At 54.2% G+C, this 20,118-nt stretch overlaps 1 protein-coding gene across 1 annotated transcript in view; it reads right to left on the bottom strand.

The window, feature by feature from the left end:
• Positions 1-1,782: 1,782 nt before the first annotated feature.
• Positions 1,783-20,118, bottom strand: part of SPNS3 (SPNS lysolipid transporter 3, sphingosine-1-phosphate (putative)) — a 41,057-nt gene continuing 22,721 nt past the window's right edge. The window contains 4 exon segments of the mRNA XM_059907135.1: positions 1,783-2,174; positions 3,093-3,264; positions 3,365-3,463; positions 9,514-9,579. Of these exon segments, the coding sequence (XP_059763118.1) occupies positions 2,086-2,174; positions 3,093-3,264; positions 3,365-3,463; positions 9,514-9,579 (426 nt within the window). The 3' untranslated portion in view covers positions 1,783-2,085.

Below are 20,118 nucleotides of genomic sequence, written 5' to 3'. Positions count from 1 at the left end.
TCACACAGCCAGTGAATCCCGCACAGACTGACTGCCTCCTTCTCAGAAGAAACCAAGTATGATACTGTGATTTCTAATAAGAAATATATATTTGGTCTTCATCCTGTTTCTGGCACAGAGCTCCTAAAACCCTTGGAGTTTCCTAGGTGATGAGAGCCCTGAAAGTGTCTTTCCTTTGTTAAGGAGGTGACTCTTGGGACTCACCTAAGGATAGGCTGCTTGCCAGAGAACCAGCCTTGTGATTAGGTTGGAACTTTCAGTTCCACCACCCCCGCCAACTACCTCCAGGGATGGGAGAGAGGCTGGAGATTGAGATCAAACGCCAGTGACGATGATTTAATCAATCATGCCTAAGTAATGAAGCCTCCGTAAAATCTAAAAGGACTGGGTCCGGAGAGCTTCCGGGTTGGTGAACACGTGGACATCTGGGGAGAGTGGTGCCTGGAGACAGCATGGAAGCTCCACGCCCTTTCCCCATCCCCTGTCCTATGCATCTCTTCCATCTGGCTATTTCTGAGCTATACTTTATAATAAACTGGCAATACAGTGAGTAAATGGGTTTCCTAAGTTCTCTAGCACATTGATGGAACCCAAGGAAGGGGTTGTGAGAACCTTGGATTTACAACTGGTCACAGCCTGGACTTGTGATTGGCATCTGAAGCGTGGCACAGGGGTGGCAGGGACAGTCTTGTAGGACTGTACCCTTACCCTGCGGAATCTGATGCTATCTCTGGGTAGACAGTCTCAGAGTCGAGTTGAATTGTAGGACCCCCAGCGGGAGTCAGAGAATCGCCTGGTGGTGTGGGGACGGCGCCCCTCCCCCGCACCACACTGTAACTGGGTGCAGAACCCTTACCATGCATCCTCATGAATCCTTTCTCTCCTAACCTCGGGGCCGGCCGTTTCAGGAGCGCCAAGCATCAGATCGTGGGTGCAGGGGGAGGTCACCCTGGTGACGGCTGCTCCTGAGCGGGGGCTGAGACTTGGGGGTGAGGGTGGCAGGTGCGGACTGAACGGGAGCTTCCAGCTCCTGGAGCCTGTCCCACCCAGCATAAGGGGCAGGGGGGACACCACAGGGGGCAGGGGTGGAGCAAGCAAGGGTCGGGGGTGAGTGTGAGTCTGGGTCACTGCTCTGCCCACAGCTGCTGGGAGGCAGGCCCAGCCTGGCACACCGAAGGCGGCGATCAGCAAGTGAACGGTGATTGCCTGGCTGGGCACCAGGGCAGGGGAGACCTGCTTAGGCTCATGGCGGAAAGAACATGCCTCCCCACTGCTGCCCGCCTGGAAGCTGTTGATCTCCTGCGGGGCGCCCTGCGCCCAGCTGCTCCGAACCCAGGGGCAAGTATGAGTCCCAGCGAGCCGGCCCTCCCCGTGGAGGCGGAGGCCGGGATGCAGAGCAGGGCCCTCAGGCACAGCCATGCCAGCCCCCAGCGTGGGTCTGTGCAGGCCTGGGCACTCCTCTGAGTGCCTGCTTGGTTCCTGCAGCCACACTCCCACACCAGCACCGGAGTAGAAACCTCTCTTCAAGACTACTGATTCAGCCCCCACTTTAGTTCAGAGGGCGAACGCACGCGGAGGGCTGCCCTGTGCCCTCCTGACCCTGCAGACTGGGGAACCTGGGTCAGAGCAGGCGGTCCAGGGTGGGGACGCCCAGAGACCCAGGCTGAGGAGCCCTGCATCCTTGGCCCAGACCGCCCACCTCCTCGTCTCCTGCTTCTAATCCCAGCAGAGACCCCTTGAGGCTATAAATAACAAGATTGTCTAAAGGCCTATATCCACGGGCTTTGTACTGGCCACACTTTAATCGGGCCCGCTGGCAGCCAGGCTGAGGACCCCGGGCTGGCGTGGCCTCGTGCTGGGTGCAGGCACGGGCTCAGGCCTCCCACCGAGGGTGCTGACAGCTCAATTCCCAGCCCAGCCACAGGCGCTGCCAGCTCTCTAGCTGGGAGCGAAGAAGTGGCAGGTGCAGCTTGGCCAGGGTCCCGGAGCCGCAGTCAAAGGTGGGCAGAGGCACTGATACAGTGGAGGCCGCCCAGAAGGGTGCGAGCAGGGTGGGTGGGGCCTCCTCGCTGCAGGGCAGGGGCCTCAGGGGTCCTCTGGGGAGGCACCTGTGCTAGGAAGCAGCCGTTCGCTCTCCACGGCCTTGCTGTTCACGTCCTGGCTGTCGGGGATCCCTGTGGGAAGAAATCGCTCAGCCAGCCCCAGAGGCAGCAGAGGTGTTTGGGGACGAGGCCTGGGCACAGTCTGTCACGAAATCCTCTAGCTTCCGTTTTCACAATAAATTCCAGATCCGACCCGTCCTCCCCGCCCTCAACGCCACCACCATGGTCCCGGCCCCGCCGCCCTCCCCTGACGGCTGCAGGGCCTCCTGTGGCCTCTCTGCTTCAACACTAACCCCCTACAGTCTGTTCTCAACACAGCAGCACCAGGGTGGTGCTTTTAGGACGTAAATCAGACACCTTGGGGCTTGGGCACTGGAAACCAGAAAGCGGCTCCCACCTCACTCTGTGTAAGGCCTCAGTCCCTACAAAGGCCCCCAAAGCCCCCATGCTCTGGTCCCATTACTGTCACCCTCGTCCCAACCACTGGCCCCCTTGCTCCTGCTCCAGCCACACTGGCCTCCTTGCCAGTCCTCAAACACATCAGGTCCATTCCTACCTCGGGGCCTTTGCACTAGCTTTTCCCCCTGCCAGGAGCACCTTCCCCCAGATAGCTGCATGACTCAGTCCCCGCGCAGTGCGGACCTCTCTGACCACCTTTTTCAAAAACTGCACCCTGCCCCGACCTGTTCCTCTCTCCCCACTTTCCTGCTTTATGTCTCTCCGTAGCACGTATCACCTTGAACATACTCTATCTTTGACTTCTTCTGTTTGTTTCTTGTTTGTTTCGCTTCATGGGGGCTCGGACTTGGTGTTCACGCCCCAGCATCTGCAACCTTGCCTGGCACATAGCAGGGACGTAATAACTACGGGTGAATGAATGAATGAATGAACAAATAAATAAACTAGCCAGGGGCTCAGCGGGTGGGTGGTGATCCTTGCTCCTATAGGGTCAGCCCTGAGCCTGGCATGGGTGCAAGGCGGCAGGGGTACCTGTGCCCGGCTGCCGGGCCTGGGCCTGGTCTCTCTCCAGGTGCAGTGCAGTCAGCAGGAAGCAGCCGCCACCCAGGGCGATAACGAAGGCGCAGCACAGGAAGCTCTGCTGAAGGCTGAGGAAGCGCTGCAGGTAGGAGTCGGGACGCCCGGCCCGCAGGGCGCTGGAGATCTGCAGAGGAGACAGGCTGGGTCTGTCGGGCCCACCAGACCAGCCTCCAGGCCTTCAGGTGCACTTCCTCCCTGGAGGCCCGCCATCCACCCAGCCTTACAAGTCCAGTGAGGTAGGGGCTGCCGGCATCTCCCAGGATGTGGCCCACTGTGATCTGAAGCGCCTCCGCTGTCCCCCGGCACCTGGGTACCACCACGGACTGCAAAACACAGAAGCACCAAGGGAGCTCCCCAAGCGAGGGCAAGGAGTAGGTGTCCCCTCACGCCCTCTTCTGTCCCCCGGCTGCCAAGGACCAGCCTGGCGGGGTGACAGGCTGGCCAAGAGAGTGGGATGGCAGGGGGTCAACGACCCCAATGCCTGAAGCCCCATCACTGAGGCATCAGGTCGCTTGGAGGCTCAGGAAGGCTCCCTGGTCCCCTGGGATGGAGCTGCCAGGCCCCTGATGAAGGCCACCCCTCTTGAGGGTTTGCTGTTAAATCAGGGCGACCAGGCATGGCTGTGATGACAGTGATGGGGCAGGTGTGTCCCAGCTCAGGGGCCCAGAAGGCAGTAGTGTGGGCTGTGGGGTGAAGAGCGGGTGCACAGCTAGGCACCTGCACGTGTGGGCACCTGGGCGGGGTGGTGTGGAGGGCTCAGCCCCCATCTCAAGAAGCCCCTCTGGGCAGAGAACAAAGGCAGCCTTGCTGAAAAGGCCCACTTGGGAGGTTAAGAATATGAATTCCGGAGTCAGATTGTCTGGGTTCCAATCCCACACCCCCCACTCACTAGCCGTGTGACTTTGGGCAAGTCACTTCACCCTTCTGTGCCTCAGCCTCCTCATCCCCATATGGGGATAATAATAGTACCTACATAAAGGGTTACTTTCATTATCGTTCCTCATCTGATACCTGGAGGACATCAGGCTGAAATAATGCCCTATGATTCTAAGGGGCAGAAAGCTTCCAGGCATTTGAACATGCTGTGCCCTCTGCTTGGCAAGCCTTCCCCTCTCTGGTCCAGCTGGAGCATCCCCATTCGTCCTTCAGGACTGACCTTTGGGTCACCTCCCCTGTGAAGCCTTCCCAGAGTTCAGGTGCCTGCGCTGAGCTCCCCCAGCTCGTGTGCACCCCTAACTGAAGGCACATCCCCCTCAGCTGGAAGGGTTCATGGTCCTCCTCCCCTTACCCTTACATTGTCCAGCAGCAAAGCTCCTGCCTAAGTTCTCTTGGGGTCCCTGGGGTTCAGCAAGGCACCAGGCACAGAGGGGACTAGCTCAAAGTTTGCCAACTAAATAAGTCAAGTAGAACCATCTTGGAGACTGGTCTCAGGAGAGGCCCTGCCAGAACCCAGGGCTGCAGCAAGGGAGGGGAGGGAGGCAGGAGGTTCAAGCAGAAGCCACACGGTCCCACAGTCCCAACAGGGCAGCCACAGGGAAACTTCCCACCCCAGAGCCTTAGCCCCAAGGCCTAGTTGTCTATAATCTGGGCCCACCAGAGAATAATAACAATGATAATAATTATTATTATAATAATTATTAACATTTATTAAATGCTTCTTGTATGCATTTTCTATATCTCATATACATATATATATTTTATATATCCACTCAACCAACCCATGAGGGAGATACGATTACTATCCACATATTACAGATGACGAAACCCTCCACAGAGAGAGTAACTTGCCCAGGGTCACCCAGCCAGGAAATAGCAGGGCTGAGATTTGATGCCGGGCCTTCTTCTCCAGGGTCTGACCTTTGACCATCCTGCTGTTAGAAGCAAGGAGGAAACTTCCAGCAATATTTACGCATTTTTTATAGAACATTTGGAAAACAGTGAGAAGAACCAAGAGGACAAGCTCACCCCTAGCCCCGAAAACTGGTAACTGGCAGCGAGAGCAGGGAAGGGAACTCCAGACAGGGGACGGTGTGAGCCAAGGTGTGAAGGCCAGAGCCCGGGGACTGGAGAGAGGGGTTTGCGGGTGGGCAGGGCAGAGCAGCGAGAGTCACTCTTGAGGGTGACCGGCTGGTCCCGGAGTCACCGGCGCTGAGCAACTCTGTACAGGTGGTGAGAGAGGCCAGGCCTCCCACCCATCACCTGGACCTGCCAACAAGCCTGAGAAGGAACTGACCACAGCTTTGCACCTTCCCCAAGTGCTTCCTTCTCACCCCATAATTATGTGATTACTCACCGGTGGTTCTGGGCAGAAGGGCAGGGCCTCCTCGAAGATGGACTCTGAGTGTCCAGAAAAGTCCATGCAGGGGCTGGTTGGACCCTCCCTTCCTCCCCTCCCAGGAACTCCAGCCTGCGGGACCTGGACCAGCCCCTGATGCCAGTGGCGGGAGAGGTAGGTCTCCCCCTGCATGTTCTGGGTCCCCGGGGTCTCCATGTAGCCAGGGGCCAAGGCTGGGCCCCACCAGCAGCTGGAGAGCCCAGCAGGTAATTTTAGAAGTTTAGAGGCTTTTGGGTTCCCCAAACTCCAGGCTCACTCTATTCCGAGACAAAAACCCCTCTGTTTTTGACTCGCCCTTCTTAGAAGAGCTGTTGCCTTTATACCCAGGGGCATAACCAGCGCCAGTCAAGGGCGTGCATCAGGGAGTGCGGAAAGTCGGTCACCGGTTCCTGCACCAGTCACCAGGTGCAGACTCCTTGGCGGCCTGCCTCACGTTCCCCACTCAGCCCTCCCACCCAGACACCCCTGGGAGGGTGAGACAGACAAGTGAGCAGACAGCTACCTAGGGGCAGCAGGCAGGGCAGGGAAGCACGGAGACCGGACAGAGGGAGAACAGGAGGGTGAGGACCCCGCAGGGGGAGGGCGTGGCGATGTGCTGAGGAGGTGGGAGGTGAGCCTGGTGGCGGATTTCCAGCACCCTGTAGGACAGACCTGGAGCGAGTCCCCCTTCTACCCTACTACCCACGGCTGGCGGTGGGTAAGCTGGAGCGGGGCCCAGACAGACAGCAGGCTGGGGAGGGAGCCAGAGACCCCATCAGTAGGTCTGGGGAAGCAGGGAGCTCATCTGGGGAGACACACTCTCCAGCCTTCCAGGAAGCAAGGCGCTCCGAGGACCCGCCGGGCAGGGGGAGGTTGCCGGAGGTGGGTCTTGGCTGTGACGAGCCAAGCTCCTTTTTATTAACTGACCCACCAGGAGGTAAGGGCTTCCCAGCGTACAGAGAGTGAGCTCCCCGTCAGAGAGTAGGTGAACAAGGGGAGGGACTACACTAGTCAGAATTTCGCAGAGGCTTCACGAGCTGGGGAGCTGGCCCCACTAGACCAGTGTTCTCCAGTGTGTTCTGAGGAAAGCTCTACCAGGATCACGCAGGACATTCGAGAGCAATGTAGATCCCTCGACCCAGCGTAGACCCAACTGAATCAGACTCTGAAGACAGAGGGCCTGGAAGCTGAATTCGTAACAAGCTCCCCCAAACCTGATTCTTATGCTCAGTGAAGTTTGAGAACCACTGAAGAGCCCCTGAGATCTCTTCCCCAGAGAGAATCTGGATTCTCCTCCTTGTGGATAAGCAGATCAAAGAGAGCCGTGTCCCTGAGGCAGGACTGACATGGGGCCCACGGAGCCCACAGCAACCCCTCAGGAACGTGCGTGATACGGGCTCAGCTCACTCTGCCCGCGTAGCCTGGGCGTTAACTGGTAGGTAGGTACCACCTTTCTACCTACTGCACACTTGAGCAAACCAAGGCCAGCCAGAGAGGCGCAGGGCTGGGAGTGGAAGCAGGGGGACGGTTCCAGAATCCTGGCTCCTGGGCTCTGCTGCCCTCTCACCTTCTGCGCTTCCGGAGCAAGGGCAGCCAGCAGGGACCTCCCTGCACTTCCTGCCCCTGCCTTGCTCCAGGCTGCTTCCTCCCCAGCCCCATCCCACCCCCTGCTGGCCTCTCTCCACCCCTCTCCCCTCCGGCCCCCTGGAGCCTGCTCCTGCCTCACCTCTAGAAAAGCAACCCCAGCTACCTGTGACCTGCCAACTCCAGCTACCACCCCCTCTCTCCTCTCTCCCCTGCGCAGCTTCTTACGCTCCAGGTCACGTCACCTCCCACCCTTCCGCACCCTGCCCCCCCGCTGCCGTCTGTCTGCCCTCCACCCCACAGCTGGGAGCCCCCCACTGCCGGAGACCACTCCCCCCCGGAGCCTTCCCCCTCTCTCTGTCAGGGGACTGAGCTCCAAGAACCGCAGGGACTGGTCCAGCTCCGGCCACCAAAGTGTCACAAGGCTGTCCTCCACTGAGGGCCTTTGGGAAGGTGGGGAGGCAGGGGAAGGGGGGCTAGAAGCCTTCCTGGGATGACAGGCCCCACTAAGCTTTAGGGGCTGGAGGCCTCCAAGCCAGAGGAGGACCATGGGGGAGCACTCCGTAGGCTGGATCATGTCCAGCCCGGCCCCCTGCGCAGTGCCAGCCAGCTCGCCAGCAGACCCAGATGGCTCAGACTATGGCTGACTGGCCCCCTCACCCCTCCTCTCCTGCCCCCAGCCCACACAGAGCTCTACAAAGAGCCTGGCTCTGCCAGGTTAATCATCTGCAAACACAGACACGGTGGACGGGGGGTGGGGGACACACGGGCGCAGTCTTCACATATCTGCAGCGCTGCCATGTGGAGCAGGGAGCAGGCGGGGGGTGGGGACGTGGAGGAAGCTGCAGGGGGCAGGATTCAGAGGACAAGTGGGCAGCCCCACTCAAGACAACGTTCGCCTGGGACTTCCCTAGCGGTTCCACACTTCCAATGCAGGGGACACGGGTTCAATCCCTGATCGGAGAAGTAAGGTGCCACGTACTGCGCAGCTCGGCCAAAACAAAAAAAAAAAGGACATTTGCCAGCACGATTCCATATACCGAGGGCTTCCCTTCAGGCTATCTTGCTTACCCCGCCAGGCTGGTTATGATTACCCCTTTTTATAGACAAGGAAACTGAGGCCCAAGGCCGTTCAGCAGGTCTATGGCTGAGTCTGGGATGGAGCCCAAGTCTCCTGCCTGGAGGGAGGAAAAGAGAAGACCCGCCAGCCCTGCAGCTGATACACCCACCCAGGAGTCAAAGACAGGACAGCCCTGTCTACATCCACTGAGCCTGTGCCAAGAAGAGGGCCAGAGCATCAGACACACAGTGAGCCTCCCATCCATAGCAGTATTCAAGCAGGTTTTGTTGGCTAATTAAATGACTACACTTGCCCACAGCTCTTTCAGACTCAGATTCCAGGACGCCAGGATTTCTCTGGGAGATGGAAGATGAGAAAGTAGGAACCGCTGACTTGCTATCAGAATCCCAGCCAGCATTCTCTGTGCCAGGCACAGGGCAAAAGCTTTACATGGATAATCTCATTTCACCCTCACAATAATCCAGGAGGTATTTTCATCCCCATTTTCCACACAGGGAATCTGAGGTTCGGCGACACAAAATGACTTGCCTAGGTCACACACAGCTAGTAGGTGGCAGAAGCAGGGCTGAAACCCAAGTCTGTTTCCTGAATCCAGGTTCGTGCCCCTGCACTAGACCCCCCTTCAGGACAGTTCTCAGCCGACTGCAAGCTGCTCTGGTTCCCTCATGCCCACCCAGCCCTGGACTGCCAGGAGGCAGGAAGAGGGCTCTTGGGGTGTCCCCAGGTCTGGGACCCTGTGTAATCCACAAGGGCACAGCCCTTCAGTGTTCAAAAAATATCCCGGCACATCTCCTAGAAGGAGGCAGGGAGGCTGGACGGAGAGTGTGAGGCTCAGGGAGGGTCCTGCTAGACTCTGGACCTAGCAGTCATGGGGTCAGGATAGCATCAGCCCTCATTATAGCCTGAGCCGGCCCCTTGCCTTGCAGCCCATGATATGGGAGCTGGGGTGGCCTGGACCCACCTGGTCTCAGTGGCCCTGAAGTCCAGCATCCCTGTCTGCACAACCAGAGTGGAGGCCAAGGAACCTGCTTGCTGAGAAGTGCAGTCAAGAAAGAGGGAGGGAGGCCTGGAGTCAAAAAGCCCGGGCCCCAGTCTTGGCTCAGTGCCTCTGCAGGCTGTGTGACCTTGGTTCAGGCACCTGCCCTCTCTGAGCCTCCATTTGCTCATCTACAAAATGGGAGTGATGGTCAAAGGATATGTCTGAGACTGTCAGGGAGGCCCCTGGTCCAAGGTGACTGTTCATTGACCTTGGTCCCCTACCCCATGGTCTCTGAAGCCCCTCCTGACCTCTAGGCCACTCCACAGCAGAAGTCCAGCCCTGAGCAGGACAGACTCCAGCTGCCCCTGCTCAAGAGGCCCCAGGACCAGCCCTCCGTTCCGACTCCCACACCTACCAGCAAGATGTCAGCAACCACCGCCCAGTTGCAGGACAGGAGCAGCTCCCCAAGGGCCAGGAACACCTGTGAATAAAGGGTGGCCGGGATGAGGCTCCCTGGATCTCAGTCACCAGCCCCTCCCCACGCTGTTTCTTCCCAGAAGAAACAGCCTTCTTCCTGAGGCTGCCCAGAGGAAGGACCCATCGAGACTTACTGGGGTGGGTGAGGTTTGCAACTGTTTTCCCAGTTGCGGCAGCCTCCAGAGTAGGTAGACATTCCCATCTGGGCAGAATGGCAGCCGTGACCCAGAGAGGAGTGCCAGGGCCTGGGCCTGGGAAGAGCACTCCCCCTGATGGACGGCCCCCAGGGTCTAGCCACTGAGGTCACCCAGGGAGGCAGCCAGGACTCCCAGGCCACGTTTAAAGGTGGAGAAACAGGCACTTCCCTGGTGGTCCAGTGGGTAAGACTCCGCGCTCCCAATGCAGGGGGCCCGGGTTCAATCCCTGGTCGGGGAACTAGATCCTGCAGGCATGCTGCAACGAAGAGTCCACATGCTGCGACTAACAAGTCCACATGCTGCAACTAAAGATCCCATGTGCCGCAACTAAGCCCCGGCACATCCAAAATAAATAAATAAAATAAATAATAAATAAAATATTTTTTATAAATAAATAAATAAAGGTGGAAACAGAGGAGAACGGCCCAGGGCTTGCCCAGCCTCCCCCTTGTTCCCCTAAGGCCAGTGTACACTAAGGAGGTGCCTACTGCATGCCAGCCAGACTGCCCAGTCCAGGCCTCCTGTCAACAGCCCCTCCCAGGCCTTCCCCTTCCCAGACCCCGAGAGCAGCACCGGGAGGTGAGCAAGGCTGAGACGGTAAACTGTGCCCGGGTCAGGGCCAGGGCTTGTCTGAGGTTGCCAGCTGGCCCAGGGCAAAGCCATCCTGAAACACGAGGCTTCCGGCCGCCGTCCAGCGCCCACCCCCACCCCGGGCACCTGTGGGGCTGGGATAACCTTGTGTGCCCACCCTCTGCCTCGCTATCTGGAGGCCGCTGTGTGCCTGTCTCTCCCAGCTCCCTGAACCCCCTACCTCGTGCCAAAGGATTAGGACAATCCTCATTCCACTCTCTCAAGAAGAGTTTAATGAAGCAGCAAGAAGGAGGGGAAAAGTCTCATTTGTCAGAGCTTCTAAGGGCTTATTGCTGGAGTGGAATTCGTCATTCCTGGAGTCACGGGGCTGTGCCTGGGGCAGCCCAGGCTCTGGATCCCAAAGGCCCACGAGCACCCAGGACAGAGGAACCAAAGGGCCACTGCCTGCACACTGACTGCGCGCCAGGCACGTCCACTTCTGTCACCCATCCAACTCTCAGCCGCCTCCTAAGACGCATATCATTACATCCACTCCACAAATGAGAAGACTCAGGCCCAGGGTCACACATCAAGCCACTTTCTGGTGAGCCCCTCTCCCCTGCGGCCAGGTGAGGGACAGAAAGCTGTCGGTGAGGTCGGGGGGAGACTCCGAGAGGCCCCAGCGACCACAGTGCTGGGCGAGGCCGGCACGAGGGAAGTCAGAGGAAAGCCCAGGATGGGGAGGGCTTCCAGGTGGAGGTGGCATTGAGCAGAGCCCCGAAGGATGGGCAGGATCAGCATGGGTCTAGAAGAGCCCCAAGGCCGTGCCAGGCAGAGAACCCTAGTAAGCAGGGGCGAGGAGGCTGGAAGGCGCCCACCAGGCTGGGTGGGCAGGAGTGTGGCCCAGGGCTGCGGAGGGAGGGACGGCAGGACCCACTGGGGAGGGGGAGCAGCGGGTGTCTTCTCCCAGTCTCACCAGCCCTTGGCCCTCCACAGACTGGGGAACGCTTGAGGGCCGGGCGGGCCTCCCTCTGGGCCCAGGGCTGGGCACCCACAGGGGTGGGAATCAGGAAGTGGCCAGCTGGCGAGCCTTAGGCGGGGCCCAGGCAGGCTGCAGACCCGCATTCCAGCCCCACAGGTCTGCCAACCTAGCCTCCTGGGACCAACGTGAGGGCAGCTCACACCCATCCTTCCCTCGACTCCCACCTCCACCAGGACTGCCAGGCCACTGCCCTCCTCCCACTTCCAGCTCAAAGGCGTCCTACCCTCCATAGCCGGGGGGGCCAGCCACACGGTGCCTGCTCTCTGCGGGTGCTGCGGTCTCCCCGCTGCTGCCCCACACCCACGGGACATGCTGAAATACACCTTTTCCTTCCTCCAGCTGGAGCAGGGTGGATCCTGACCCCAAAATAGGGCCGATCAGAGGGAGGCTGCAGCCACAATGGGGCCTTTCAGGCTAAACAAGCTGCCTGAGGATGCCAGGTTTCCTCAGACACACCTGGAAACCCACCCCAAGCCACCAAATCCCCGCCTCCATGCGGAGGCTTTGAGGGGCGAAAGGCCCAGCTGGGGAGAGGCCACCTCCTAATCCCGTAATTACAGAGTCTCCCGAGGCGGCTGCCTGGGCTCAAGGAGGGACACCCCATCAAAGAGGTGTGACCCCCCTGGAGGGACACCCCATCAAAGAGGTGTGACCTGGCCATGTGGGGCCACCCTTGGAGGTCACCACCCTCTGCGCCTTGGTTTCCCCAGCGCTACAACGATGGGGTGGCCCAGCGCCCCGGCAGCCCCCTCCACCACCAACAGCCTTTGCTTTTAAAGCTGCGAGATAACTTCAGTGGGTCCCACAGGCTGCGTGCAAATCGGGTCTGAGAAGCCCGCGGCCTCCACAACTAATGCAGACTTGCGTTCCGCAATTAAAAAACAAAACAAACAAGAAGGGTCCTGGTCTGAAGTTAAGTCACATGAAGAATGTAGCCAGCAGACTGTTCAAAGTTCCTCCCACACGGGCCCCTCAGCCCCCCTGGACGCCCTCTTCTGCACGGCCACAGGCCCCTCGCACTGACCAGGTCCCCAAACCTGCTCTCTCCTCCTGGCCCCCACGTTACTGTCCTCGCCCAGGGTGCTTGAGGTAGCCAGGATACAGGCCTCACCCACAGACTGGCCGCCCGCAAGCTGCCCAAGCGGCCAGACACGGAACGGGGGAGGCGGGGGGCTCCTACATGCCGTGCTCACCTTCGCACCCCTCCAGACACCGATTCCTGTCCCTTCTGCATCCTAAATGTCCCTCAGATCCGCCCCCTCCTCCCGGCCACTGCTGCTGGCCTGGTCCAGGCCTCCCCCCTCCCTCCGCCTCTCCAGTTTCCCAGGCCCCACCATCCCTCCTGACAGCAGCCCCGGAGGGGACTTCCGAAAGGGAAATGGGAAATCTGCCCTTGTCCCCTTAGTGCCTGTTCATGGTTCCCTGCACCCTGACTCCGTCTCCCTGGGTGATAGGGCCTGGGAATGCCGCCTGAGAAGCGTGGAGCCCCTCAACCCCTGGCCTTTCCATTTCAGACTCAAGAGGATTTCCCCCTGGAGTTGGGGCAGTGATGATGCATATTTCTGGCTTTAGTCACCCCGGCCAGAGAGGCGTAAACACACACACACACACACACACTGACACACGCACATGCACTCACATAACACACAACCACCCAAGCACGCACAGACACGTGCATCCTCAAGACCTCACACACACACACACACACACACACACTGACACACGCACATGCACTCACATAACACACAACCACACAAGCACGCACAGACACGTGCATCCTCAAGACCTCACACACACACACACACACACTGACACACACACATGCACTCACATAACACACAACCACACAAGCACGCACAGACACGTGCATCCTCAAGACCTCACACAGACACACACACACACACTGACACACGCACATGCACTCACATAACACACAACCACACAAGCACGCACAGACACGTGCATCCTCAAGACCTCACACACACACACACACACACACACACTGACACACGCACATGCACTCACATAACACACAACCACACAAGCACGCACAGACACGTGCATCCTCAAGACCTCACACACACACACACACACACACACACTGACACACGCACATGCACTCACATAACACACAACCACACAAGCACGCACAGACACGTGCATCCTCAAGACCTCACACACACACACACACTGACACACGCACATGCACACATAACACACAACCACACAAGCACGCACAGACACGTGCATCCTCAAGACCTCACACACACACACACACACTGACACACGCACATGCACTCACATAACACACAACCACACAAGCACGCACAGACACGTGCATCCTCAAGACCTCACACACACACACAAGAGCTCCAAGACCCATGCACACATACCTAGACCCATAACCTGGGACACACACGGAAAACTCACACACCACAAAGACACATACATAAGCAGGTAACAGGGATGACATTCTAAGTATTAAAATATGTGTGGCGAGAGTACCAACCAAACAGACGGCGGCTGACGACCCTGGTACAGAACTTGCTGGAAAACAGCTTAGTGTGTACATGTGCATGCTTGTGGTCTTATAATGTGGACAGCAAGTTGTGCACAATCACACGGGCACACACACACACGTATACATGTACACAAACATGCTCTTGCCTTTGCACTCATGTGCATACCTGCACTCGGACATGCACACACTCATACCTTCACACACATAGACAACCCTCCTCACGTACACCTGCACGCACAGGTGGGCATGGGCAGGGAGCAGGAGGGAAGCTGGAGCACCTGCCCCAGAGAAGGCTCAGCCCCTGTGGAGTGGAAGGGACAGTGTCTTCACTTTGGTCCATCTCAGTCTTCCAACTGGGCAGTAACTGATCTCTGAACTGCAAAGAATGGATTCTAGGTGCTCCCAGGTAGGGAGAAAGCAAATGTCTCCCATGGGCTTGTGGAGACTCAGGCAGAGGTAAGGCCAATCCTCCCCTTGCACAGGTCAACTCTTCACCCAGTGTGATTGAGCCAGTCAGGATGCAGGTGCCCGGCACAGACTGGCCACCAGCAAGCTGCCGGGCCGCCTGGCACGCTTCTCCCCTGGGCCTGCCAACCTGTAATTGCAGGGACTGTCTTTAGGGCACAAGGGTACCGCCCAGCCCCCACGGGCCAGCAAGGGCCCAGCAGCCTGGTAGGCAGGCAGATGGGGACTGAGCCCCAGTCCTCCTGGAGAACCCAGCTGATACTGCAGGCTCTGCTGCCCATCCAAGAAGAGACACCTGCTAGATCCCGGCAGGGAAGTGGGGTCCTCAGAGGAAGGGTAGGTGGGCCTCTCTCAGCCCCTTGGAGGCAGCCTCTGGCAAGGCCCAGTTACTCCAGCCCAAGACGCAAGAGCAAAAGGGCTGGGACTTCCCTGGTGGTCCAGTGGCTAAGACTCCTTGCTCCCAAAGCAGGGGGCCTGGGTTCGATCCCTGGTCAAGGAACTAGATCCCACATGCCGCAACTAAGAGTTCGTGTGCCACAACTAAAGATCCCGCATGCAGCAACTAAGACCTGGTGCAGCCTAAATAAATAAATAAATAGGCTTGTCCAAAAAACCCGCAAGGGCCAAGTGGTAGGAGAGATTCCCCCAAGCTGGGGCACCTGCAAGGCCCAGCTGTCTGGGCCACCCAGGGGTGAGAGCAGATCCCATAGCCAGCCCTGGAATCCTTAGCTGACCCGGACCACAGCTACAATGGACACACATCCTGACTGCTCCCTGCCAACCATCACGCAAGGCTCCCTTGTGGGCACCAGGCTCGGCAAATACTGGGCCTCCATCTTTGGTCCTTGCTCAGGAATCGCCAAGGCTGAGAAGGGCAGCATCCCTTCCCGGATGTAAAGGCCTCAGTGACCGCCAAGCTGGCTCTGCTCTGTGTCATGGTGGCCACATTGCTCCTTGGGCCAGTAGGGAACTCAGAGCTACGATCTAGTTTGGGCTGGAAGGGGCCTTAAAGATCATCTGGGGCAACTCCTGTGTAAAAACGGAGGGCTGCAATTGCACCATAGACTTCCCTTCCCTCAAAAGTAAAAGATAGTGTCGGGGGTGGGGGGAAACGTTTTTCACCAAAGGAAAAAAAAAGTCTAATGAGGTAAGTATTAAATATTGGCAGCCAAGGCAAAAAAACCAGATAATTCTGGAGTAAAGTAGAGAATATAACCTTTCTCAGCTCCTCCCTCCCCACAGCTATCCTCCAAAACCCCAACATCTAGAGGGAAATAAACTGAGCAGGGGTCCTTTGTTTCCACTCTTAACTGAGAACCAGTGGGAAAAGCTGCTGGGGAGAAATGGGCAAAAGTGGAGAAAGTGAATAAATGACTCCAGTTACTGACTCCACGTAAGGCCTAAAAACAGTAATTTTTTACTGTTTTTTACTGGGCCTAAGGCCCAGTAATTAAGTACAATGAACCCTGTGATAGAGCATTTACCTAAATCCCAGAAGAGAGAGCAGAGCCCAGGTGTTCTAACAAAGCCCCTCCTGCCTTACCTGAGCCCTGCAATTCCCTCAGGCGACAGAATACCTAACACTCAACTCTCAAACTGCAGACCCTTTGGGGAAGAGAATAGTCACAAAGAAGGCAGGAAGAGAGTAGAAGAAAATAAAGAGTCACCCACACTATATCAAAGCAAATTCAGTATCAGAGCAGAGCTGCCCACACCCAGGCTGGAGAAAGCACTCAGTATGTGAACTATGCAAACATACCAAAAAAACACAAAAAAACAGAGAGAGAGAGAGAGAGGGAAGGAGGTAGGAAGAGAGGGAGGGAGGGAAGAGAGAGAAGAAAGAAAGAAGGAAGGGAGGGAGGGAGGGAGGGAGGGAGGAAAGAAAGAAAGAAAGAAGAAAGGAAGGAAGGAAGGAAGAAAAAGAAAGAAAGAAAGAAAGAAAGAAAGAAAGAAAGAAAGAAAGAAAGAAAGAAAAAGAAAAGAAAAAGAAAGAAAGAGAAAGAAAGAAGGCGAAAGAAAGGAAGAGGGAGGGAGGGGGAGGGCGGAAGAGGGAGGGAGGAGGAGGAAGGGAGGGAGGGAGAAACAGAGGAAATGGAAAGGGGGAAAGGTGGAGAAGGAAGAAGAGAGAAAAGGAGGAAGGAAGACAAAAGAACCCAACCTAGAAGACAGATGATAGGAGAAGGAGCAGAAGGAAATACCTTATAATCGTTTCAAACTATATTGAATAGTAATTCAATAAAGAAAGAGCTCAAAAATGAAATGAAATGAACCCCCAATAGGATGAGATATAAAAGGATACTGCAGACTTAAGGGAATAAATGGAGGAGCAAAGCAATAAACAACATTATTACAGAACTAATAAATTAAAAACAGTCAGAAACAGAATAGACATCAACCAAAGTAGAATCACCAATATAGAGAAAGGCTTGAGATAATCTCACAGATTGACTGATTTTTAAAAAACACAAAGAAGAAAACATTGGGACTTCCCTGGTGGTTCAGTGGTTAAGACTTTGACTTCCAATGCAGGGGGTGCAGGTTTGATCCCTGGTCGGGGCGCTAAGATCCCACATGGCTTGTGGCCAAAAAAAACACAAAAAAACCAAAAACATAAAACAGAAGCAATATTGTAATAAATTCAATAAAGACTTTAAAAAATGGTCCACATTAAAAAAAAAACTTTAAAAAAGAAAAAGAAGAAAACATTTAGAGAGAAGTAAATGATATGAAAGACAGGTAAAGTAGATCAGGGCTGGGACTAGAGCACGGCAAGTGAGACACATAGGGTACCAAATTTAAGGAGGTACTCAGTCTCTGGGTTGCACAAGTGTAGGGTTAGCCCCTGGGAGTGAGTGCCTCCTTAAATTGTGTGCCCTTATGCCTTGCTGGCCTCACCCTAGTCCCAGCACAGAAGATGATCCAACGCAGGTAAAAAAAAAAAAACAAACCCAACAAATAAACAAACATAAGAAATATTCAAAGAGATGAGAGGGGGAAGGAGGATACTCAGTATTGATTCAGCAGATAAGAACAGTTATGAACAAACTTTTATATGATATAGAATATTTAGCATTGAGATATATCCTAGCTGTTGCAAGCAGCTTCTAACATGCCTCCAGAGACCCCTGCCTCTTGTATCTCACCCTGGGTGTGAGCTGGACCTAGGGATGTGCTTCTAATGAGCAGAATACAGCAAAACTCATGGGATACCACTTCTGTGATTAGGTTACAAAAGACCATGACTCCCCTTGATAGACTCCTCTATTGCCTTCTCAGCCTACACATATTCAGGAAGGCAGCTGCCATAAGAAAGAAGCCAACATAGCAAAGGAACTGAGAGCAGACTCCAGCCAATAGCCAATGAGGAGTTGAGGCCCTCGATCCAACATCGCAGAAGGATCTGAATGCGGCCCACAACCACTGAGTGAGCTTGGAAGCAGATCCCTCCCTAGTTGAGACTTCACATGAGACCACAGACCCTGGGCCAACGCCTTGATTGAAGCCTACAAGAGACCATGAAGCAGAGGACCCAACTAAGCTATGCCTGGATTTCTGACCCACAGAAACTGTGAGATAATAAATGTGTGCTGTCTTAAACGACTACATTTGGGGATGATTTGTTACACAGCAAGAGATAACTAATACACTACCTAAGCCACTGAATTTCAAGAATAAATAATGTAATCTTCAGGTATCCAGATGAAAAAGTGAATCGATATGAAAGATTTTTTTAAACTTCATTCTTCACAGCAATATTTGATACGAAAAGACAATGGAACAAATGTTTGCAAAGTAATGAAAGGAAGAAAATGTGAGCCAAGAATACCATATCCAGTGAACTGTTGTTCAAGAAAAGAGGGAAAGAGGAGAAGACAATCTCAAACATAAATGAACCAAAGGAAAACCACCTCTCTAGCCCTTTTTGGTTTGGAAAGGAGGACAGAATGGATTAAAAACTATTTAACCACAAAATCTACTCAGTTAGGAGTTGAACCAAAATGAAGAACTCAGGAATGGAGCATCTATGCAATAGATGGAGAATGAGTATTGAATCTATTTAAATCTGGGATTGAGAGAACAGACTGTGAGTGTTATAAATCTAGAAAAAGTAAAAATAATAATATAACTAACAAAAACCAGGAGACTGGGGAGAGAAGGTGGAGGTATAAGAAAGCTGATCAGGATTCATCAATAAGTCCAAAGTTTTAAAATTAACTTGAAGTTAGCCAAGTCCTTTGATTTCACTTCAATTTCTTCAGGTAAATTCATATAAATGAATTAAACACTATATGATTCTATTTACATGAAATATCCAGAATAGGCAAATCTATAAAGGCAGAAAGCAGATTAGCAGTTACCTAGAGCTGGAATAGAGGATGGTTAGGGGAAAATGGTGAATGATTTATAATGAATATGAAGTTTCTTTTTTTTTATAGGAAGCCCAAGAAATGCATTTATTCTATTGTCTCATAAAGTTTCTTTTTGAGGTGATGAAAATGTTCTAAAACTGATGTGGTGTTGATTGCAAACCTCTGTGAATATACTAAAAACCATTAAATTTTGTACTTTAAATTGAATGATACCTGAATTTCATCTCAATAAATCTGTTTTTAAAATTACCAGATAACCTCAGTTTAACAAAAGTATTTCTAAAAACATAAATCTGGGTTTATATACAGAGACACATATAGAAGGATGGTCACATCACAAAAGTAGAAGCAAACAGGCCAAGATGTTAAGAGTAGCTGATTCTAGGGGATGAGAAAATGGAAAATTGTTATCTTCTTCTTTGTGCTTTTCTGGTTTTGTTTTTGTTTTTTTTTTAAATTACCCCCAAATAAAAATAGAAAGGTCATTGATAGAGTGTGGTGGATTGAATTGTTGGTCTCATCGCTTGATTTCACTGTGATAGCATGATGCTTCCATATCCTTGACGTGTCGAGTCCCCCAGAGTGTGATCCTTGGTCCTCTTCTCTTTTCTATCCAAGCTCAGGCCTTTGTTGATCTCATTCAGTCTCACGGCTTTACATAACCAGCCTAGACCTCTCTCCTGAACTCCAGACTCATATATTTCCAACTGCCTCTTAACATCTGCAGTTGAATGTCCTAAAAGGCATCTCAAATTCAACATGTCTAAAATTGAACTCCTAATCCCACCCTTTCCAAAAATAAAAAACCCAACAACAACTCCGTACTTCCCTCCAGCCTTCTCCGTCTCAGTAAATGGCAACTCCGTGTTTCCAATTGCTCAGGCCCAAAACCCTGGAGTTGCCCTCGACTCATCCATTTCTCTCACACTCCACACCCAACCCGTCAGGAAATCCTGTTGATTCTACTTCCAAAACATACCCAGAATCTGACCACTTCTTCACACTTCCTCCATAAGTAGCCCAATCCAAGCCACAGGCATCTCTTGCCTATAATATTGGAAAGCCTCCTAATGGGTTTCCCTGTCTCTTGTCTTTGTCCTTTTTCATTCTATTATCAACACAGCAGCCAGAGAGACCTTGGTAAACTACATGGTAGGTAGTTACAAAACAGCCCCCAATTAATCATGCTTCTTGGTATTCACACCCTTGTACAGTCCCTTCCCACAGTGAAACCAGGTCAGTTTCCCACCTTGCTTCAACCAATAAAATAAGGTAGAAGTGATGCTGTGCTGTTCCTGGCCTAGGCCTTAAGAGACTTTGCAGCTTCCACTTTGCTTTCTTGGAATGCAGCCCTGAGACCGCCATGTAAGTAACCGGT

This window comes from Balaenoptera ricei, chromosome 20 (assembly GCF_028023285.1).
Source record: "Balaenoptera ricei isolate mBalRic1 chromosome 20, mBalRic1.hap2, whole genome shotgun sequence".
Classification (NCBI taxonomy): domain Eukaryota; kingdom Metazoa; phylum Chordata; class Mammalia; order Artiodactyla; family Balaenopteridae; genus Balaenoptera; species Balaenoptera ricei.
This window is presented reverse-complemented; position numbering and strand designations above follow the sequence as displayed.